This window comes from Chiloscyllium plagiosum, unplaced genomic scaffold, assembly GCF_037043375.1.
Source record: "Chiloscyllium plagiosum isolate Xiang-an unplaced genomic scaffold, Cpla_swu_hap1 HiC_scaffold_8, whole genome shotgun sequence".
In the NCBI taxonomy this organism is placed as follows: domain Eukaryota; kingdom Metazoa; phylum Chordata; class Chondrichthyes; order Orectolobiformes; family Hemiscylliidae; genus Chiloscyllium; species Chiloscyllium plagiosum.
This window is the reverse complement of record NW_028270146.1, coordinates 104,065,976-104,090,168: the sequence shown is the minus strand read 5'-3', so window position 1 is coordinate 104,090,168 and position 24,193 is coordinate 104,065,976. Positions and strand designations below refer to the sequence as shown.

The 24,193-nt window shown below is 42.9% G+C and overlaps 1 protein-coding gene across 8 annotated transcripts in view; it reads left to right on the top strand.

Moving 5' to 3' along the window:
* numb (NUMB endocytic adaptor protein) overlaps positions 1–24,193 on the top strand; it is a 216,142-nt gene that overhangs the window by 165,965 nt on the left and 25,984 nt on the right. For all 8 annotated transcript variants that reach the window (XM_087990200.1, XM_087990201.1, XM_087990195.1 and 5 more), the window contains 2 exons: positions 13,836–13,976; positions 17,153–17,357. In XM_087990200.1, coding sequence (XP_087846326.1) covers positions 13,836–13,976; positions 17,153–17,357 — 346 coding nt within the window. The remainder of the gene's footprint in view (positions 1–13,835; positions 13,977–17,152; positions 17,358–24,193) is intronic.

The following is a 24,193-nucleotide window of genomic DNA, read 5'->3' as shown; positions in this document are numbered from 1 at the left end:
GAGTCCTGAGGTCATGTTGCAGTTGTATAAGACTCTGGTGCGGCCACATCTGGAGTATTGTGTGCAGTTTTGGTCGCCATACTATAGGAAAGATGTGGAGGCACTGGAACGGGTGCAGAGGAGGTTTACCAGGATGTTGCCTGGTATGGTAGGCAGATCGTATGAGGAAAGGCTGAGGCACTTGGGGTTGTTTTCATTGGAGAAAAGAAGGTTTAGGGGTGACTTGATAGAGGTGTACAAGATGATTAGGGGTTTAGATAGGGTTGACCGTGAGAATCTTTTTCCACGTATGGAGTCAGCTATTACGAGGGGGCATAGCTTTAAATTAAGGGGTGGTAGGTATAGGACACATGTTAGGGGTAGGTTCTTTACTCAGCGAGTCGTGAGTTCATGGAATGCACTGCCAGTAGCAGTGGTGGACTCTCCCTCATTATGGGCATTTAAACGGGCACTGGATAGGCATATGGAGGATAGTGGGCTAGTGTAGGTTAGGTGGGCTTGGATCGGCGCAACATCGAGGGCCAAAGGGCCTGTACTGCGCTGTATTCTTCTATGTTCTATGTAGATGAACCATGCTTCAGGATTCTGCAGGTAAATACTTCATCTAATATGAGTTATGGAGCGAACTCTTTTTTTGGATGTAAGTTTACTTGCTGAACTGGAATGTTTGTTTTCAGATGTTTCGTCACCATTATCAGTGAGCCTCCGGTGATGCACTGGTTTTTTTTAGATTAGATTACTTAGTGTGGAAACAGGCCCTTCGGCCTAACAAGTCCACACCGACCCGCCGAAGCGTATACCACCCAGACCCATACTCCTACATTTACCTCTTCACCTAACACTACGGACAATTTAGCATGGTCAATTCACCTAACCTGCACATTTTTGGATTGTGGGAGGAAACCGGAGCACCCGGAGGAAACCCACACAGACACGGGGAGAATGTGCAAACTCCACACAGAGAGTCGCCTGAGGCGGGAATTGAACCCGGGTCTCTGGCGCTGTGAGGCAGCAGTGCTAACCACTGTGCCACCGTGCCGCCCACCACTTTCTGACCCACTTTCTATTTCTGTGTTTAGGTGTCCTTGGGTTGGTGGTGTCATTTCCTATTATTCCACCATTTAGTAGGAACTACAAAGAGCAGAGGAAAATCATCTATACTGTGTATTAAAAAAAAGGGTACCTAATGAGCACAATCCACTGATTTCTCAGCAACAAACCCAAACAAGCAGACAAAACGCATCCAGAAGCCCTAGCCACTCTCCCCTACGTCAAAGACATCTCTGAAATGACTGCCAAACTACTCAGACCTCTTGGCATCAAGGTAGCCCACAAACCCACCAACACACTAAAACAGCAGCTCGTGAACTTGAAAGACCCAATACAGACAACAAACAAAACAAGCGTCATTTACAAAATACCTTGCAATAACTGTAACAAACACTACATTGGACATACAGGCAGAAAACTAACCACCAGGATACATGAATATCGACTAGCCACAAAAATACATGACCCAGTGTCACTAGTATCTTTACATACAGATCAGGAAGATATGCTAGATGACTAAAGAAATTGAGTGTTTGATTAAGAAAAAGAAGGAAGCATATGTCAGGTATGTCAGACAAGATAGATCAGGTGAATCCTTAGAAGAGTATAAAGGAAGTAGGAGCATACTTAAGAGGGAAATTAGGAAGGCAAAAAGGGGGCATGAAATAGCTTTGGCAAATAGAAGTAAGGAGTATCTGAAGGGTTTTTACAAATACATTAAAGACAAAAGGATAACTAGGGAAAGAATTAGACCCCTTAAAGGATCAGCAAGGTGGCCTTTATGTTGAGCCGCAGGAAAAGGGGAAGAGACTAAACGAGTATTTTGCATCAGTGTTTACTGTGGAAAAGGACATGGAAAAAATAAAATGTAGAGAAATAGATGGTGACATCTTGAAAAATGTCTGTATTACAGAAGAGGAAGTGCTGGATGTCTTGAAACATATAAAAGTGGATAAATCCCCAGGACCTGATCAGGTGTACCCGAGAACTCTATGGCAAGCTGGGGAAGTGTTTGCTGGGCCCCTTCCTGAGACATTTGTATTATTGATAGTCACAGGTGAGGTGCCAGGAAACTGGAGGTTGGCTCACGTGGTGTCACTGTTTAAGAAAGGTGGTAAGGACAAGCCAGGGAATTATAGACCAGTGAGCCTGATGTCGGTGGTGGGCAAGCTATGGGAGGGAGTCCTGAAACAGGATGTACACGCATTTGGAAAAGCAAGGACTGATTAGGGATAGTCATTGTGGCTTTGTGCGTGGGAAATCATGCCCCGCAGACCTGATTGAGTTTTTGATGAAGTAACAAAGAGGATTGATGAAGGCAGAGCGGTGGACGTGATCTACATGGACTTCAGTTAGGCATTCAACAACACTCCCCATAGGAGACAGGTTAGCAAGGTTAGATCTCATGGAATACAGCCATTTGGATACAGAACTGGCTCAAAGGTAGAAGACAGGGTGGTGGTGGAAGGTTGTTTTTCTGACTGGAGGCCTGTGACCAGTGGAGTGTAATGAGGATCGGTGCTGGGTCCATTACGTTTCATCATTTATATAAATGATTTGAATGTGAGCGTAAGAGGTATAGTTAGTAAGTTTGCAGATGACACCAAAATTGGAGGTGTAGTGGAGAGTGAAAAAGGTTACCTGAGATTACAATGGGATTGCGATCAAATGGGGCAATGGGCTGAGAAGTGGCAGATGGAGTTTAATTCAGATAAATGAGATGCTGCATTTTGGGAAAGCAAATCTTAGCAGGACTTATACACTTAATGGTAAGCTCCTCGGGAATGTTGCTGAACAAAGAGACCTTAGAATGCAGGTTCATAGCTCCTTGAAAGTGGAGTCACAGGTTGATAGGATAGTGAAGAAGGTGTTTAGTATGCTTTCCTTTATTGGTCAGAGTATTGAGTACAGGAGTTGGGAGGTCATGTTGCGGCTGTACAGAACATTGGTTAGGCCACGTTTGGATTTTTGCGTGCAATTCTGGTCTCCTGCCTATCTGAAAGATGTTGTGAAACTTGAAAGGGTTCAGAAAAAATTGACAAGGATGTTGCCAGGGTTGGAGGATTTGAGCTACAGGGAAAGGTTGAATAGGCTATGACTGTTTTTCCTGGCGTCGAAGGCTGAGGTGTGACCTTATAGAGCTTTATAAAATCATGAGGGGCATGGAAAGGCTAAATAGACCAAGTCTTTTCCCTATGGAGGGGGAATCCAGAAATAGAGGGCGTAGGTTTCGGGTGAGAGGGGAAAGATATAAAAGAGATCGATGGAGCAATTTTTTCACGCAGAGGGTGGTACGTGTATGGAATGAGCTGCCAGAGGAAGTGGTGGAGGCTAGTCCAGGTGCAACATTTAAGAGGTATTTGGAGGGTATATGGATAGGAAGGGTTTGGAGGGATATGGGTTGGGTGCTGGCAAGTGGGACTAGATTAGGTTGGGATATTTGGTCGGCATCGACGAGTTGGACCGAAGGGTCTGTTTCCGTGCTGTACATCTCTGACTCAATAACAAACAAATGGATTTGGGTCCCACCTTTTGAGAAAAAGAACAGGAAATGACATCACCACAGGAAATGACACTACCAATCCAAGTAACCCTAAACACACACATAGAAAGCACGGTGGCACAGTGGTTAGCACTGCTGCCTCACAGCGCCAGAGACCCGGGTTCATTTCCCGCCTCAGGCGACTGACTGTGTGGAGTTTGCACGTTCTCCCCGTGTCTGCGTGGGTTTCCTCCGGGTGCTCTGGTTTCCTCCCACAATCACAAAGATGTGCAGGTCAGGTGAATTGGCCACACTAAATTGCCCGTAGTGTTAGGTAAGGGGTAAATGTAGGGGTATGGGTGGGTTGAGCTTCGGCGGGTCGGTGTGGACTTGTTGGGCCGAAGGGCCTGTTTCCACACTGTAAGTAATCTAATCTAATCTAATCTAAAGCGTGTCATAACACCAGTGCCGGAGGCTCACTGATGATATTACCTAGTACAATGACAAAATGTCTGAAAACAAGTTTTCCAGCTTTGAGCAAACTTAGATCCAGAGCCTCAACCTGAGCTACAAATCTTCTCAAAATTCTAAAACTCTTTATTAAATCCTATCTTTCTTGACCCCAGAACCTCCAAAAATACACTGCAGCCGGGAGTATTTTAGAAGTGTAGTTACTGTGGTACCATAGGAAATGTTGCAGGCTATTTGTAAAGCACAATCCTGCCAACATCAATGGGACAATAAATCTAACTTATTTAATCAATACTGATTGAAGATCATCTTTCATGGGCTGAAAGTACCAAGAGCAAAAACTGCATTTGTTATCCATTTCTGATTAACCTTGAAGTTGTTGATGAGCTGCCACTTTGAACTGTCATGGCCCATGTGACAGACATGTATTGGAGAGGGGAGTTCCAAGATTTTAATCCAGTGACAATGAGAACATAATGGTTACGGTTTCAAAGTATGATGCTGTGTGAGAAGGAATTATTTGTTGTTTGCCCTTGTTATTTTGCGTGGTAGATATTGAGTTGGATCGATGCTGTTGAAAGAGTTAGTCAGGTTCTGCACTGCATATTGTATATGGTGCACACTGCTTCCACTGACTGAAGTGACAGTATCAGCTGGTGAATGTGGTGCTGATCAAGCAGGCTGGTTTGACCTAGATTATGTTAATTCCTCTTGTTTTTGGAGCTGTGCTCATTCAGACAAGTGGAGAGTATTGCAATATATTCCACATTCTAGCATGACTTGTGCCTTGTGGACATTGGTCATTGAGGAATTGATGTTGAGCTACCCATTACAGAATTCCCAGTCTCTGACCTGCTTAGTATCATAGAATTGCTACATTGTCGAAGCAGGCAATTCGGCTCATCAAGCCCACACCAACGCTCTGGAAAGGATCCCACCCAGGCACATCTACCCACACTGTCCCTGTAGCTCTGCATTTCCCATGGCTAATCCACCTAGCTTACACATCCCTGGACACTATGGGAAATTTAGCATGACCAAACCCACGACGTGCACATCTTTTGACTATGGGACGAAACCAGAGCACCCAGAGGAAATCACGCAGACACAGGGAGAATGTGCAAACTCCACACTGGCAGGCACTCGAGGATGAAATTGAACTCCAGTACCTGGTGCTGTGAGGCAGCAGTGCTAACCACTGAGCCACCATGCCACTTGCTGTTGTAATCAAAGTATTTATATGGCTAATTTAGCTTCTGTTTAATGATAAGCCCCAGGATATTGATGGCAAAGGATTTGGCCATTTGTTTGAGATGATGGTTGCCCACCTTGTGAGCTGAGGAAGAGAATCTTAAAATCAAAACATTGCTTGACCAGGTATCAATGAAAGAAAGGTGAAAGAGGAGCAGAATTTGTTGTGGCACAGGCAGCAGTTTCTCATGGGCCCCAAAGTCACAGAAGTTTAAATGTGATTGAAAAGTTTCAAATATGGAGTTCGGGGAAAGGTGGGAACTGATCTGAGAAATGACAACATGTTGAACAATGTTGAAGGAAAAAGGAGCTTGTCAGTAGCTAGTACATTTATAAAGCTGGTAGTACTGGCAGATGTGGGGGTGGGAGTCAAGTTCTGAACAGTATCAGCAACCTGATATAGGAACCAGGATGGGAAGTTGCATGTTCAGTAGTTTATTGGGATTTGGATTAAGTGAGGAGGAAGTGGGCCTTATGAACAAGATGAACTGGTGGAAATTGTAAAGAATGTTAAGGCAAAAAAGTGCAAACAGATGAGATCAGGTCTTGGACAGGGGGGTAGCATTTGATAAAGATTTACCAGGCAGCTAATGAAGTGCTGACATAGGAGAGACAGCTGATTGGTTATCTTGCTTTCAATGAAGAGCATGAAACCAAAGTCCATTCCTCAAAGAAATTAGTTCTGTCACTCTTCTGTTCGTATTTTATAAATATCTTAATTCTGGAAGAAGGATATGTGACCTTAAAGCAGGAAATAACGAGACGAATTACCTTCAGCAGTATTGAGCTATAAATTTCATTCTCCTGACGTAGCCAAACAACTTGCTGTTATAAACAATTGCTAAAATAGATCTGTAACAAAACACATTCTAAATAAAGTATGGTAACTCTATAAAGTATTCAATTTGATTCTGAGAGTACAAATTCTCCTGAAGTCAGAGGAAGCTGCCCACACATCTGTGGGGCAATATATGTTTGCAAGTTAAATTTAAGTCTTTGTGTTGATTTGTGTGCACCAAGGCCTAATGATTTTGCTTGATAGTCTCAGTCTGTGCTGTTGACGATTTGAGCAGCAATCTGACAGACTGATTGCCCTGCAGAAGTCTAAATAAAAGTCAGTTTTAAAAGTTGATCAGGAACTTAATAACAGGAGATCAGATACTGATGGCCATTGACATTTCATCAATTATTAGTCTTTGGCTTTCTGGAGACTAGGGATTTCCAGTCTTGACTCCATTATTTGTGAAATGCAGGAAAATAGTTACAGGAGAAAGTGGATTTCTGGCTAGTTGATCTGTATGAGACTCTTAAGTGGAGAACAGATCTGTAGGTTTTGCCTAGCCGTTAAGCAAGAATACTGTAAGTAATCTAATCTAATACCATACAGGCATGGCAGCATTAATGAGATGTCACACATTGATGTACCAATTAGGAATTGGAGTAGGCCACTCTGTCTTTTGACCCAGCTTCACCACTGAATGTGATCATGACTGATCTGATTCTAACCACAAATCGAAAATCTTGCCTACTCCACTCTGCAAGGTCCTCCGAGGATTTTGAATGTTTCAATCAAGGCACGTCTTACTTTTTTGAACTCCAATGGATACGAATTTAGTCTGTCCAACCTTCCCTCATAAGCCAACTGCCCTGACTGGGCCTGGACTCCTGACGGTACAAACGGTGATGTGCAGAGATATGGGGCACCTGAGTGTTCACAGACTGAAGGATGGACTTTGTGGCTTTGTTTTCTGGCAGCAAGGGCTCATGGCAGAGGTGGGAGAGTGATCTGGACATTTGTTCTTTTGGCTGTTTTGTTTAATTTTGCTTCTGTTTTTAATCCTATCTTTTTATACTAAGATGGTGCTAGAGAATGGCAACTTTGTACATTTTTCACTGTACCGTAATCCTGTATTTGAGTATATGTGACAATAAAATCTAAATCTGAATCCTTCACTCTATTAAATCTTCTCTGAGCTATGTAACATATTTCAATCACTCCTTAAATAAGGAGACCAGTGCAGTACACAATATCACAGATGTGGTCTCTCCCGTGCCCTGAAGCATAAGCTCCCTCCTTTTGTATCGAATTTCCCTTCTAAATTAATGGTATTCTATAACTTGGCTTATCATTTACTGTACCCGCATATGAACCTTATTGTGGCTCATACACGAAACTTCAGTCCCTCCGCATCTTCGAGCTCTCCTGTCTCTCCATTCAGGTACTGTTCTTCTACTTTATTCTTACTGCCAAAATACCAATTGTACAATTCTCTGCATTTTTACTCCATTTACTCCACTCCCTCCACCACTGACGCCCAGTAGCAGCAGCGAGCACCATCTACAAGATTCACTGCAGAAATTCACTGCTCCTTAGGCGGCATCTTCCAAACCCACGACTGCTTCCATCTCAAAGGAAATAGGGAGTTAACTAATGAAGTTCAAGATAGTATCAAACTTATTGTGTAAAAATGGGTGGTAGGGCAGAAGATTGTACAGAATATTTCTTGAATTTAGGTCATCCTATCTATTGTGGTAACCTTGCAAAAGAAACATTCCTCCACATTTTCTTAATTTCTTGTCCTTCCTAAATATTACAAACCCTGCAAAATTCGGGTCTGAATCAGTCGCCCTACAACCATGTCTCTGCATTAGCTATTGGATCATACTTAGTTTATCTCAATTTGCATTATCAGTTCATAAAAGATAATCTATTTGCCTGGGGTATGTGGAACATTACTTATTCTTGTCCTGTTTGAGCCCCTTCCCACATCACTTTCTCTGATATGTTAATGATATCATCTGTGCTCCTTCCTTCTCTCTTGTGGAATTGAAAAATTAATAAATGTTACTTTTCATTTCAAAACTTCTTGCATATTCACATGGTCCACCTGATAGTCTCCTTTCCTTTCTTGGCATTTCCATTTCTGGAGATAGGGTGCCCACCTATGTTCACAACAAACCTTTAGATTCCTAAAGGTACCTCACCTGCACTTGCAAGTACCCTGCTTCCTATAAGGACTCGATCCTACTCCCAGTTTCTCTTGTCACTATCTCATCTGTTTTCATGACATCACCTTCGGGGGTACATCCGACATGTCTTCCTTTTTCCTCCATTGAGGCTGCCACTCCAGCCCTGCCTCCCCATCTAAAACTGTAGTTGACAAGACCCTCAGCCACGTCCAATCCATTTCCTGCACTTCTGCCCTCACCCTTTCCCCTTTGTTCCAGAACAATGATTGGGTTCACCTTGTCCTCACTTTCCACTCCACCAGTCTCTGCATTCAAATGTTTATCCTCTGCTATTTTCACCACCATCAAACATAACTTCTCCACCCCTCCACAGAAATCCCCCCCCCCCCCCCCCCCCCCCCCCGGTCCACTCCTCCATCTCACCTAATACAGAGGAACCTCGATTATCCGACCAACACAGGCGGGGAGTATTTCGTTCAGTTAATTGAATTCTGGATAATCGTATGCTGGATAATTTGAGGTTCCTCTGTACTTCCTCACTGCCACCCCCATGTCACCTGACCATGCAGTTGCAAAAGGTGTAACACTCGTCCATTTATTGCCAGCCACCCCACTCTCTAAGACTCCAAACACAGCTTCCAGGTGAAGCATTGTTTTACTTGTACATTCTTAATCCTGTATTCGCTGCTCACAATGTGGGTCTCCAGAAAGTTGGTGAGATCAAAGGTAGACTGGGTGAAAGCCTTGCTTCTCTACTAACATTATTGTCCTGGGCCTGCTACATTGCTTTAAGGAATAAAAGAATGACTACAGAAGATTAAGGCCAATCAAGACACTAGTGGGAAGTTGTGCGTCGAGTCCTAAGAGATGGGAGAAGCGCTAAGTGAGTGTCTTTTTCCAGTGTGAATACTGACCAAAAACAATGTTGTCAAGGAGAATACTGAGATACAGGCTGTTAGACTAGAAGGGATCGAGGTTCACAAGAAGGTGGTGTTAGCAATTCTGGAAAGTGTGAAAATAGATAGGTCCCCTGGGCTGGATGGGATTTATCCTCGAATTCTCTGCGAAGCCAAGGGGGAGATTGCAGAGCCTTTGGCTTTGACCTTTGTCGTCATTGCCTACAGAAATAGTGCTAGAAGACTGGAGGATAGCAAATGTGGTCTCCTTGCTCAAGATGGGAAGTGGGGACAACCCTGGTCATCATAGACCAGCGAACCTTACTTTGGTTGTGGGTAAAGTTTAGGAAAAGGTTATAAGTAATAGGATTTATAAACGTCGAGAAAGGAATAAGTTGATTAGGGAAGGTCATGCCTTATTGAGTTCTTTGAGATGGAGACTAACCATGTGGACGAGGGTAAAGTGGTTGATGTGGTGTGTATGGATTTCAGTAAGGTGTTTGATAAGATTCCCCATTGTAGGCTATTGCACAAAATACAGAGGCATGGGATTGAGAGTGATTTAGTGGTTTGGATCAGAAATTGGCTAGCTGAAAAAAGACGGAGTTGGTTGATGGGAAATGTTTATCCTGGAGTTCAGTTACTAGTGGTGTACTGCAAGGATTTGTTTTGGGGCCACTGCTGTTTGTCATTTTTATGAATGACCTAGAGGAGGGTGCATAAGGATGGGTTAGCAAATTTGCGGATGACACTAAGGTTGATGGAGTTGTGGATAGTGTGGAAGGATGTTGCAGGCTACAAAGGGACACAGATAAGTTTCAGAACTGGGCTGAGAGGTGGCAAATGGAGTTTAATGTGGAAATGTGTGAGGTGATTCACTTTGGAAGGAGCAGCGGAATAAAGAGTACTGGGCTAATGGTAAGATTGTCGGTCGTGTAGATAAGCAGAGAAATCTGAGTCCGTGTACATAGATCCCTGAAAGTTGCCACCCAGGTTGATAGGATTGTTAAGTAGGCTTATGGTGTATTCGCTTTTATTGGTAGAAGGATTGAGTTCCGGAACCACAAGGTCATACTGCAGCTGTACAAAACCCTGGTGCGGCCGCACTTGGAGTATTGCGTACAGTTCAGGTCACTGCATTATAGGAAGGATGTGAAAGCGTTCGGAGGAGATTACTAAGATGCTGCCTGGTGGTGGTGGTGGTGCTGGTGGTGGTGGGGGCGGGGGAGGAATGGTGGGAGATCTTATGAGGAAAGGCACTTGAGGCTGTTTTCTTTAGAGAGAAGAAAGTTGAGAGGTGACTTAATTGAGACATACAAGATAATCAGAGTTAGATAGGGTGGACAGTGAGAGCCTTTTTTCCTCGGATGGTGATGGCTAGCATGAGAGGACATAGCTTTAAATTGAGAGGCGATAGATACAGATGTCAGCGATAGTTTCTTTACTCAGAGTAGTACGGTTGTGGAATGCACTGCCTCCAACAGTCGTAGACACGCCAAGTTTAAGGGCATTTAAATGATCATTGGATAAACATGTGGATTAAAATGGGATAGTGTGGGATAGATAGGCTTCAGGGCTTCAGATTGGTTCCACAGGTCGGCGCAGCATCGAGGACCGAAGGGACCTGTACTGTGTTGTAATGTTCTATTGCTTATTAACTAATATAAAATGGAGGAACAGCTGAGATATTTTGTAGCCTTCAGAACTCAACATTGAGCTCAACATCTTCAGAGCATGAGCAATGTTCTTAGTTTTGGTTACAGCCTTCTCCTCTCCCTCTCTCCTCCTCCCTTATTCAGATCCACTATTCACACCTATTTTGAACTTATATCACTCCTCCACTATTAGCATTTCCTTCTCTTTTCCACTGGGCACCCTCACCATCTGTTCCATTTGCTCCCCTCCCATTTCATCAACAGCATAAAGTTGGGGATAGTGAAATGGAGAGTCAGAGTCAATTGAGCCCATCATATCCAGTTCTGTTCAGTTCTGAAGAAGAGTGTATGGATTTGAAATGTTAACTTCAACCTTCTCTCTCCTTGGATTCTGCCAGATCTGTTGAGTTTCACCAGCTTCCTCTTTTAATCTTCATCATTCACCTGTTCTAATATAATGTGCATTTTGTTTGTCTTTCTATTATATTCTTTTTTGCTTTATTCTGAGGTCTGTGCTTTCTATCCCTTCCTATCCTGGCCTGTTATCATTCATTAATACCTCTTTGTTTGGCCTTGATTTTATGCTTTGATCCACCATATTTTCCTGAATTTGATTTCTTGTCCCTACTATTTAGCTGAAAACTCTCTCTGCTTTTCTAATTATTCAGTTCATAAGAATATCAATCCCAACACCGTTCAGCTGTTGACCAGTAGTCCCAATAGTACAGTCCTCACATTTCCCAATACTGGTGCCAGTTCCCCCACAAACTGGAAGGCACTTCTCCCATACTGGTCTTTGAGCCACTCGTTCATCTCTCTGATCTGATTTGCCCTCTGCCAGTATACACATGGTTCCAATTATTAACGTTGCGGTTGTACTTTTTCATGTGGTGCCTAACTCCTGATAAATAACTTAACATTTTGGTTACAACATCACACCTTTCCATTATTTCCCTCTGCTCACATCCAAGATAAGAGTTAGGTCCCAGCAAAAGTAGTAGCCTAATATATAAAGGGTACTAACCCACAGTAATTTTTACAGATTGAAGGTCTCTGATTCAATCCTGTCTGTCCAGCTAGCTGATCTTAACCATGGATGGCAAGTGGTTAGCACTGCTGCCTCACAGTGTGAGTGGCCTGGGTTCGATTCCACCCTCTGGCGACTGTCTGTGTGGAGTTTGCACATTCTCTGCACAGGTTTTCTTCAGGTGCTCCGGTTTCCTGTAAAGGGATCCACAGCTGTAGAGTAGACATGTAAAGATAGAGCTGAACTTGGTTGTAATCGCTTCAGCAATTGAATAGCATGACACCACTCAATAACTATGTTCTCAAACCAACAAATGAGCACTTTGGCACCTGTACAATTGAGGAGTTAGAGAAGATGAACAACAGTAGGCAAAATTCCAAATTCTGGTATTGGCTTTAATTTATATCTAGTCTGAATACTAATAATAAGCACTTATATGAGGCAAGGAAAATGCTTGTCTCAGCCCCAGTGAATGAAAATTTGCAAGTTAAGGCTGGAGCCTCACTACGTCTTTAATGTTGATTGTTGAGCTTCTCCTCACTCTCTCGGCACTGCTCTTTTTATCCAATAGAATGAAAGGAGTAAGGAGTGATTTCTGTCCCTTCTGTCTGTCAAGTTACAGGTCAGATAGAAGAGAGCATTTTTCACAAGACCTTTATGGGATTTTGCTCAGTTTTGTTTGTGTATTTGAACAACAGATGTTTCAGTAGAATTCAGTGTTTATCCAAACTGCTGTATGTGCATACTAACTGAAGTATGTGTATTTCTTGCATTGCTGTTTTTCAGTTCAAAGGCATTGCATCCCTGGTAGAATCTCTGAAAAGTGCTTTAAGTTTTATCGGGGAGAAAAAAAATTAAGGATTTCATGCAATGCCTTTCACAGCTAAACAGCAAGGAACCAGATGATTTTCTTGCTGTTCTTTGACATAGAGGCAGACAAGGCCTCAGTTTAAAATTTGTGACAAAGCAGCACTGCCTAGGTCCTGTCCTGGGCTTAGGTATCAGGAGGAACTTTAATTGTGTTCCTCTTGGGAACACAATTACAAATTCTTGGGAGTCTTTTTGCCTCTTCTATCCTCTTTTGGGAGAGAGTTCCTGATTTCAGATATATATTCAGCCCATCACTGTTTATGATTGGGCAAAAAACAAGATTGATGAAAAAGATGTCTTTTGGCTTTATTTATCCCAACAACTTTAAGCGGAGCAGTTTCTTGAGAATTAATTTCTGTGAAGTAATTCAGAACATAAAGGTTATTGACTCCAATTTGTTTTTGTTCTTCCTATAAATTTTTTCAAATATGCTAGTATATGACTTTCAGTCCTCTGTGTAATCTCTGCAATTCCTTTTCTTGTTCTAAAATATGTTTTCTGTGTTGAACTGATATTTTCAAAACTTGGTTTTTAACTTGTATGCCATCGTGCAAACTTTGTTTTGGGTGTTTATCGAGAAGCCATTAATGGGGCCTGTTGAACCTATAGTATGATGTTTCATTGTATGGAGGTTCCATTTTTAAAATTAAGTGTTTTTGGTGAAATATAGCCGTGAAATTTAAAATGATATGGTAAAGTTTAATGTTGAAGAAAATGGATATTGGCACTTTGTGAGGAAGAGGAGAATTGACTGGCTCAGTCATCCTTATGTAGACAACAAAGAAAGTACTGTAAAGACACAAGGGATGAGATCAAACTCCATTGATAACATGCTGGGTCACCTCTTTTAGAATAAAAAGCGATCATCAGATAGGGTAGATTTTACATTTGCAAACAATGTGTTCAGATTCAGTGTTCAGAAATCTGTATGTCTATAGTGGAAAATGTTCTGAACAATCCATAAGTATTTCTTTTCAAAAGAAAGTTCATAAATCTGCCAGCTAAGTATACAGTGCAAGGTTGCCATCTGGTGTCTAAGGAAAAATGCCATTGATTCTATTAAAAATCTTAACACTGTTGCAAAATAGCTGGATTAGCATATATACAGCATATTGACAAAGTGCTAATTTCTTTATTTCTCTTGTACGTTTTTAAATTCACAGGATCTTATTGTTGACCAAACTATAGAGAAGGTATCCTTCTGTGCCCCTGACCGAAACTTTGACAAGGCCTTCTCATACATTTGTCGAGATGGTACAACGAGGCGTTGGATCTGTCACTGCTTCTTGGCCATAAGAGATTCAGTAAGAGAGCCTTTTTCACTTGCTTAATATTGCTTCGATCAAAATTCGACTTCAGTGAAAAAAGGTCAAAAAACTGAAATTAGACTGCATGTGATATTTATAAAGCTGGTGGAAAGAAATGTCCTTTTAAATGGAATAAAAATTGGAAGAATTGTGGATGCTATAAATCAGAAGCGCAAACAGAAATTGCTGGAAAATCTAAGCAGGTCTGGTAGCATCTTTTGAGAGAAATCAGAGCTAATGTTTCGGGCCTGTTCTGAGGAAGGGTCGCTCCACAGATTTCTCTCCACAGATGTGGCCAGATCTGCTGAGCTTTTCCAGCAATTTCTGTTTCTGGTCCTTTTAAACTGTATTACGGTTAGAATAGTAGGTGATGAGGAAGAATATTGCAGAATTACTCCACTGGCTTAACTCCAAAGGTACTTCGTCCAGTGCCCCGTCAGTGTTAAACTGTGTGGTCACTGGGCACGCAGACATTGGCACGTTGCAGAGAGTGATGTAACATTGATTGGAGTTGCCTTTGGCCGCCTTGGAATTGCACTTTGCAGCACGTTACAGAATTGCATAGAAACAGCGTCAATGGAGAGAGAGCAATGGAGTTCATGTTTGCAGTCTGATATGAGACCTCCTCCAAATTGTCATCTTATTGCTCAGTTGTCCACCTCTCCCTCTAACTGGATGGTAAATAGATGCTTTCCCCTTGCCTCACATTAACTATTTAATATAACCTGTATGACAACTGAAGTAACATATTTAGCGATAGAAGAACTATTCCGTCAATGTGTATTTTTCTAAATATCTGGCTTTTTAAAATCAGTTGCTGAATCATTCTTTTCTAGATAACTTGCAAATTTCCAGTATCACATTCACTGCACGAACCTGCACAGTGAGTGTTGGAGGATTCTAGAAGCGAGATGAGTCTCGTTCTGTTCTGATATCCATAAGTGCAGTTCTCACCTCAGAAGTGAAAGCTTTAGGTTATGGTTCCCCAGAGCTTCTGCCCTTTCTGAGCATGGACCAGAAATAAAATCTGTAGCCTCCTGGTCTTGTATTGTTCTGTATTGCAGCACATCTACACTTATCCAACAAATTTCTGAAAGATGTACCTGACACCAGATTACTTTTCTAACTTTCTTCAGTGTTTTTCCAAATTGTAAATGACTCTAAAAGTATTAAAATGGCAAATGAAATGTCTGAAACCTTGTGTGACTAAGAAGTTGGTTTACTGTGTGTGATGATGTACTAGAGTAACACTTAATGAGACGTAAGATTACACATCAATCCAAAGTACGTAATCTTTTGAGATGCAAGTGCATTTGTAACTTAGTAAGCTTTTGAAGGATGCAGGAAATGATATGTCACAGCCTCTGACTCCAAGGCACACATTACTTTGGTCTTGGTATGAGGTGATTTCCAGTTCCTTTCATTTTGATTGCATTTTGGTTTCTCTCATTACCAGCAGTAGGAAATTCCAGTTCTGAAAGATAATGCTCCATGCATGAACTTCCCAAAATCAGAAAATTAATTTTTCAAAAGTCTTAAAACACTGGTAGATGAAAATCAAACTTCTTTCCAAGATGGAGGTTGAGGGGGGACCGAGGTATAGACAAGGTGGATAGCAACGTAGAAACAATGACTGCACGCTCTGGATTCGTGGTGCTGGAAAAGCACAGCAGTTCAGGCAGCATCCGAGGAGCAGTAAAATCAACGTTTCGGGCAAAAGCCCTTTATCAGGAATACAGGCAGAGTGCCTGAAGGATGGCTAGCAAGAAGCTTTTTCACTGAGTGGGGGAAAAAGGTCAAAAAACTGAAATCAGGCTACATATGATATTTAAAAAGCTGGTGGGAAGAAATGTCCTTTTAAACTGAAAGAATTGTGGAAGCTGTAAATCAGAAGCACAAACTGAAATTGCTGGAAAAGCTCAGCAGGTCTGGTAGCATCTGTTGAGAGAAATCAGAGTTACTGATTTCTCATGAGTTCAGGATGAGAAGGGTAAAATTGAAGGGGAATATGTATGGCAAGTTATTTACATAGAGGGTGATGGGTGCCTGGAATGTGTTGCCAGCGGAGGTAGTAGAGGTGGGCACGATAGTGTCATTTAAGATGTATCTAGACAGATACATGAATGGGCAGGGAGCAAAGGGATACAGATCCTTAGAAAATAGGTGACAGGTTTCGATCGAGGATCTGGATCAGTGCAGGTTTGGAGGGCCGAAGGGACTCTTCCTGTGCTGTCATTTTCTTTGTACGAGTACAGATGTTATAATGTGTAGTTGTCAACTAGATTTTTTTTGTCTTTGACTCTCAGCATCTGATTTACTTTTTGTTGTTGCAGCCTACTGAATTAGTAGTCCTGCACTGTGTCATTTACATTAAAATTCTCACCAGCTAATGCCAGTCTAGAAGAGTCCAGAATGAGTTGTCAAATTGTGCAAATTAATTTCAGTCAAATGAAGTATCTTGACTTGCTTCCCATCCTATTTTAACATAATGATGTTAAGCACTGTTATGGCTGTTTTTTTTTATTCCATTAGCTGTTCCATCCTGAACTCATGAGAAATCAGTAACTCTGATTTCTCTCAACAGATGCTACCAGATCTGCTGAGCTTTTCCAGCAATTTCAGTTTGTGTGTTTAAAAGCACCCCTGGTATGTTAGCGGGAAAAAACTGCACGTAGTCTCCTACTCCTTATCATTTACTTTTCATTTTCCAACCTCTCACCTGGAATGTGTTTACTCTTGGCAATAGAGGTCCAGATTTTCTGGGATCTTTATGACTGAGCTACATAGGGTCACTAGGAAGTTGTGTAGTCCTCAGCTGTGTCCACACCATTTCCTGCAGTTCTTCTTGCAATCTCTTTGCCTCATATCTCTTCACACACTTGGCTCGCTCTTGCTCTCGCTCTCTCTCGTCCATGTATTTGTCTTAATCCCTCCCCCACCCCCAATTCTCTCTGATCAGTATCAATATCACCCTTTTCCAGCTGCTTTCAGTTCTGACGCAGTGACTTGTACTGTTAACTGTCTTTCTGTCTGCAGAAGCTAACAGAGCTGCTGAGTTTCTCCTGCAACTCGTGATAGATAGTGCTGAATGTGCTTTTGGTGTTTGGGGATGGTGCTGTTTAGGAACTGAATTCCCTGATGTTTGAACATGTTGGTATTATTTGGTTCCCCAGGGGGAGCGGTTAAGCCATGCTGTGGGCTGTGCTTTTGCAGCTTGCTTGGAGAGGAAGCAGAAGCGTGAGAAAGAGTGTGGTGTTACCGCCACGTTCGATGCCAATCGAACCACATTCACCAGGGAAGGCTCCTTCAGAGTCATCACAGCCACTGAACAAGCAGAGCGAGAAGAAATCATGAAGCAAATGCAAGACTCCAAGAAAGGTACTGAACAAAAGTTAAGTTTAGGGGCTGTAGATTGGTTCAGAGGCAGTATGGAGGGAATATTAAATGGACCAATATTGGCCTTGTTCGTTACCGAGTGATTCATACTCCATCATAATATGTATCTGTATGAGTTCCAATTTGCAAAATCTACAAATTTAGAGTCACGTAGTTGTGTGATGTCAAAGTGAGCTGCTTGGGCTCTTTGACATAGCCATTCAGTTAGCTCTACTGGCCCTCTCACTCCCTTTTGCACTGTGTGTTTTTTCCCCTTCAAGTTTTTATCCGATGCTGTTATGGTATTTATTTTTGAACCTGTTTCATGCTGAGGTCCATAAAGCAGCTAGAAACCCATGTGTGTAGATTGTTAGATTAAGTTTGTAAAATAATCAAAAATACAAATGCACAAATAGCCTGTAAGTGTAGAGAATATGTGGGAGCAAAAATGATGCTCCAGCAACACTAAGACCTGGTTTTACCACAGAGACTCTGTTGAATTCAGGGCACCACACTTTTGGAATGTTGTATTGGCCTTGGGGAATTGATGAGGCTGTTAAAGGCTAAAATGTGAGGACAGAATATGTCAAAAAGGGTTTTAAGGGTAACTGACTGGATAAACTGAAGGACATAACCTAAGTAGTAAAGCCAGGTCTTTTAGAAATAAAGTTGGAAATAGTCTCATATGCAAATAATTATAGAAGCTTGTAACATCTGCAAATCTTAGTTAATGCTGGGTTAAATAATTTTAAATCAGAATTTGATTAACTGATGCAGTGCGATACTGTTGGATTGCTATCTTTTAAGTGAGATGTTAAGCCAAGGTCTTGTTTACCTGCCATTCTGGAAGTGAAGGATATCATGGTACTCTTTAAGGAAGAAAGGAGAAACATACCTGGTATCCTGACCAATATTTATTCCCTAATCAACACAAACAGATGATCACATTGCTGTTTGTGGGAACTTGCTGTATACATATTGGATGTCTAATTTCCTACACTATAACAGTGGCGAGAGGCTGTAAAATGCTTTGTTGTATTCTGTCGCCCCGAATGGTGCTCCGTAAGTTCTTTTTCCCAAATCTGGGTCCTCTGGTTACAGTCTCAACCAATGGAACCGTAGCAAATAGCAACAAACTATCAAATTAGCAAAAACAAAATATTACATGTTAGAGATCTGAAATAAAAACAGAAAATGTTGGAGGAACCCAGCAAGTCTGGCAATATCCACAAAGAGAGGAACAAAGTTAATATTTCACCATAACACACCTTCAGAACTGAGTTCAGGTAGAAATAGTTTTATGCCTTCAAACATGAAGTTGGAGGAAAATCAAAAGGAACAATCTGGAATATGGTAGAGGATGGGAGAGATTAAAAGACAAAGATGTTAAGGGGGTGGTAGTGGGTATGGCAAAGAGACAAAGGCATGTGTCCAGAGCAAAAATAAATGACAGAATAATGGACTAAATGGCATCAATGTCAACTTCACATCATCTCTCTCTCTCTCTCTCTCTCTCTCTCTCTCTCTCTCTCTCTCTCTCTCTCTCTCTCTCTCTCTCTCTCTCTCACACTCTCTCTCTCTCTTCTCCCCCCCCACCCATACCACCGGCACCTCATCCCCAGATCCAACTCTCCAACTTGGCACCGCCCTATTGAACTGTCCTACCTGTCCATCTTCCTTCCTACCTGTGGGCGGCATGGTGGCACAGTGGTTAGCACTGCTGCCTCACAGCGCCAGAGACCCGGGTTCAATTCCCGCCTCAGGCGACTGACAGAATGGAGTTTGCACGTTGTCCCCGTGTCTGCGTGGGTTTCCTCCCACAGTCCAAAGATGTGCAGGTCTGGTGAATTGGCCATGCTAAATTGTCCGTAGTGTTAGGTAAGGGGTAAATGTAGGGGAATGTATGGGTAGCGCTTCGGCGGGTCGGTGTGGACTTGTTGGGCCGAAGGGCCTGTTTCCACACTGTAATGTAATCTAATCTACCTATCTGCTCCACCCTCAGCTCTGATCTATCACCATCACTACCCCCCCCCCACCCCCACAAAATGCATTTACCTATCACGTTCCCAGCTACCTCACCCGCAACCTCCTATTTATTTCCTAGCAACACCCCTCCTTCTCTCCATACCACCCCCCCCCCCCCCCAGCCAGCTGCCCAATGAAAGGCTTAGGCTTGAAAGGTAGATCCTCCTGCTCCTTGGACACTGCCTGACCTGCTGTGCTATTCCAGCTCCACACTTTCCGATTCTGATCCCTAGCATCTGCAGTCATCACTTTATGTTAGATTAATGAACAGCTCAGTCCAAAAATTAAAACATTACACACCAGTCAACTTGGCACATGACAAAAGAAAGATAATCAAAATGGAGATAGAGTTTGTGTTCCGAGTTATTGAACTCCATGTTGAGTCAAAGAGTCATACAGCACGGGAATAAGTCTATGCTAATCGGGCATCCCAATCTGATCTCATCCCACTTAGCAACATTTGGCACATTTCCCTCTAAATCCTTTCTATTCATTTATACCTAACCAGACGCCTGTGGGAAATACAGGGTTACATGGAAAAAGGTAAGGGGATGGGTCTGGGTGTGATACTCTTCGGAGGATCAGTGTGGGCTTGTTGGGCCAAATGTTCTGTTTCCACACTGTGTAGGGATTCTCTGGAGTCTGTAGAGCTGGTTTCAGATATATGAAAGATATATATGGGGAAGGTTGGACCTGTGCAAGGAGGAGTACCAATATCCTGGGTGGGAGGTTTGCTAGAGTTCTTTGTGAGGTTTAAGCTAGTTTGGCAGGGGAATGGGAGCCAGAGCTATGGATCAGAGGATGGGGTAGCTGGTGAACAGACAACTGCAGCATAGGGCATAGACATTGAGAGGCAAAATTGCAGTCAGTGTGATGGGTTGAAGTGTGTCTATTTCAACAAAAGTGTCAGGAATAAGGGTGATGAACGTAAAGTATGGGTCAGTACTTGGAGCTGCAATGTTGTGGCCATTACCAAAACTTGGCTATCACAGGGGCAGGAATGATTGTTGGTTGCTGGGGTTTAGATGTTTCAAAAGGAATAGGGAGGAAGGTAAAAGAGGTGGGGGAGTGGCATTGCTAATCAGAGGTAGTGTAACAGCTGCAGAAAGGGAAGTTATTGAGGAAGGTTTGCCTACTGAGACATTATGGGTGGAAGTTAGAAACAGGAAAGGAGCAGTCATTTTATTGGAAGTTTTCTATAGACCCCCCCCCCCCCCCATAGCAACAGAGGAGCAGATTGAGAGGCAGATTTTGAAAATGTGCTGAATTAACAGGGTTGTTATCATGGGTGACTTCAATTTCCCTAATATTGATTGGAACCTCCTTAGCGCAAATAGTGTGGATGGAGTAGACTTTGTTAGCTTTTTGAGGAAGGATTCCTGACTCAATATGTAGATAGCCCAACTAGAAGGAAGGCCATACTGGATTTGATGCTTGGCAACGCAAAATGCCAGGTATCAGATCTCTTAGTGGGAGGGCATTTCGGTGAGAGTGATCACAACTCCCTGACCTTTACTATAGTCATGGAGATGTAAGTGTTTAATTGAGCCCTTCCTGATGAAGGGCTTTTGCCTGAAACATCGATTTTACTGCTCCTCAGATGCTGTGCTCTTCGAGCACCACTAATCCAGAATCCCTCTCACTAGTGAATAACTCGTGAGAGGGAACTTGTTGTTTGTGAGGACAGCATGAAACAGGCTGATCTGTTCAAACTGGTTGATGTTAAGGATAATGTGCTGAAAGTTTGAAAAACTTGAACATAGATAAGTCCCCTAGGTCAGACAGGATATACCCAAGGTTATTATGGGAACATTGCGCACCTTTGGCGATGATCTTTGCTTTTTCACTGTCCACTAGAGTAGTACCAGATGATTGGAGGATGGCAAATGTTATTCCCTTGTTCAAGAAAGGGAATAGGGATTACTCTGAATTACAGACCAGTGAGTCTTACGTCAGTCGTGGGCAAACTATTGGAGAGAATTCTGAGAGACAGGATTTATGATTATTTGAAAAGCCATAATTTGAGAGATAGTCAGCATGGCTTTGTGAGGGGCAGGTCATGCCTCACAGGCCTTTTTGAATTATTTGACAATGTGACAAAACGCATTGATGAAGGTAGAGCAGTGGATGTAATTGACATGGATTTTATCATGGCGTTTGATAAGTTTCCCATAGTAGGTTCTTTCAGAAAGTAAAGAGGCATGGGATACAGGGAAATTTGGCTGTCTGGATTCAGATTTGGCTGGCCCATAGAAGACGGAGGGTGGTAGATGGAAAGTATTCAGCCTGGAGCTCGGTGACCACTGGTTAGGTTAGGTTAGATTAGATTAGATTACTTACAGTGTGGAAACAGGCCCTTCGGCCCAATGAGTCCACACCGACCCGCCGAAGAGCAACCCACCCAGACCCGTTCCCCTACATTTACCCCTGCCCCTAACACTATGGGCAATTTAGCGTGGCCAATTCACCTAACCTGCACATCTTTGGATTGTGGGAGGAAACCGGAGCACCTGCAGGAAACCCACGCAGACACTGGGAGAATGTGCAAACTCCCCACCTGAGATGGGAATTGAACCCGGGTCTCTGGCGCTGTGAGGCAGCTGTGCTAACCATTGTGCCACCGTGCCGCCCCTGGTGTTCTGCAGGAACTGTTCTGGCACCTCTGCTCTTCATGATTTTTATCAATGATTTGGATGAGGAAGTGGAAAGGTGGCTTAGTAAGTTTGCCGATGACATGAAGGTTGGTGGAGTTGTGGATATTGTGGAGGGCTGTTGTAGGTTTCAACGGGACTGGATGTAGGTTTGCTTGCTGAGCTGGAAGGATCGTTTTCAGACATTTTGTCGTCATACTAGGTAACATCTTCAGTGAACCTCCAGATGAAACCCTGGTGGCGTAGCCCACTTTCTATTTATGTTTGGTTTTCCTTGGGTCAGTGATGTCATTTCCTGTTGTGACATCATTTCCTATGATGTCATTCCCTGTTCTTTTTCTCAGGGGGTGGTAAATGGGATCCAAGTCAATGTGTTTGTTGAAAGAACAATGGGATGCAACGGGGCATTGATGGGATGCAGAACTGATCTGGTAAGTGGCAGATGGAGTTCAACCTGGAAAAGTGTGAAGTGATTCATTTTGGAAGGTTGCAAAGGCAGGATTCTTGGCAGTGTGGAGGAACAGAGGGTATTATGTCCATAGATCTCTCAGAGTTGCCACCTAAATTGACAGGGTTGTTAGGAAGACATATGGTGTGTTGGCTTTCATTAGCAGGGAGTTTCAATTTAAGAGTCGTGAGATTACATAGAACATAGAACAATACAGCACAGAACAGGCCCTTCGGCCCACGATGTTGTGCCGAACATTTGTCCTAGCTTAAGCACCCATCCATGTACCTATCCAATTGCCGCTTAAAGGTCACCAAAGATTCTGACTCTACCACTCCCACAGACAGCGCATTCCATGCCCCCACCACTCTCTGGGTAAAGAACCCACCCCTGACATCTCCCCTATACCTTCCACCCTTCACCTTAAATTTATGTCCCCTTGTAACACTCTGTTGCACCCGGGGAAAAAGTTTCTGACTGTCTACTCTATCTATTCCTCTGATCATCTTATAAACCTCTATCAAGTCACCCCTCATCCTTCGCCGTTCCAACGAGAAAAGGCCAAGCACTCTCAACCTATCCTCGTACGACCTATTCTCCATTCCAGGCAACATCCTGGTAAATCTTCTCTGCACCCTCTCCAAAGCTTCCACATCTTTCCTAAAGTGAGGCGACCAGAACTGCACACAGTACTCCAAATGTGGCCTAACCAAAGTCCTGTACAGTTGCAACATCACTTCACGACTCTTGAATTCAATCCCTCTGCTAATGAACGCTAATACACCATAGGCCTTCTTACAAGCTCTATCCACCTGAGTGGCAACTTTCAAAGACCTATGAACATAGACTCCTAGATCCCTCTGTTCCTCCACCTCACTAAGAACTCTACCGTTAACCCTGTATTCCGCATTCTTATTTGTCTTTCCAAAATGGACAACCTCACACTTGGCAGGGTTGAACTCCATCTGCCACTCCTCAGCCCAGCTCTGCATCATATCTAAGTCTCTTTGCAGCCGACAACAGCCCTCCTCACTATCCACAACTCCACCGATCTTCGTATCATCTGCAAATTTACTGACCCACCCTTCGACTCCCTCATCCAAGTCATTAATAAATAAAAATTACAAAAAATACTAAATTATGCTGTAGCTCTATAAAAGCATGCTTAGACCACACTTGACATATTGTGTTCTGATCGCTTCATTATGAAAAGGATGTGGAAGCATTAGAGAGGGTGCAGAGGAGATTTACCAGAATGCTGCCTGGACTGGAGGGTATGTCTTATGAAAAAAAGGTTGAGGGAGCTAGGGCTTTTCTCATTGGAGCGAAGAAGGATGAGAGCTGACTTGATGGAGATGTACAAGACCATGAGAGGCAGAGATAGAGTGAATAGTCAGAGATATTTTCTGAGAGCGGGAGGGAGGATAAGTTTAAGGTGATTAGAGGGAGATTTATTGTGAGAACTTTATTGAGTTCTTTGAGAAGGTGACCAGCCATGTGGATGAAAGTAAAGTGGTTGATGTGGTGCATGTGGATTTCAGTCAGGCGTTTTATAAGGTTCCCCACAGCCAGCTATTGCACAAAATATGGAGGCATGGGATGAAGTGTGGATAGCCGAAAGAAGACAGAGTGTGGTGGTCGATGGGAATGTTCATTCTGGAGTTCAGTAGCTAATAGTTTACCGCAAGGATCTGTTTTGGAGCTACTGCTGTTTG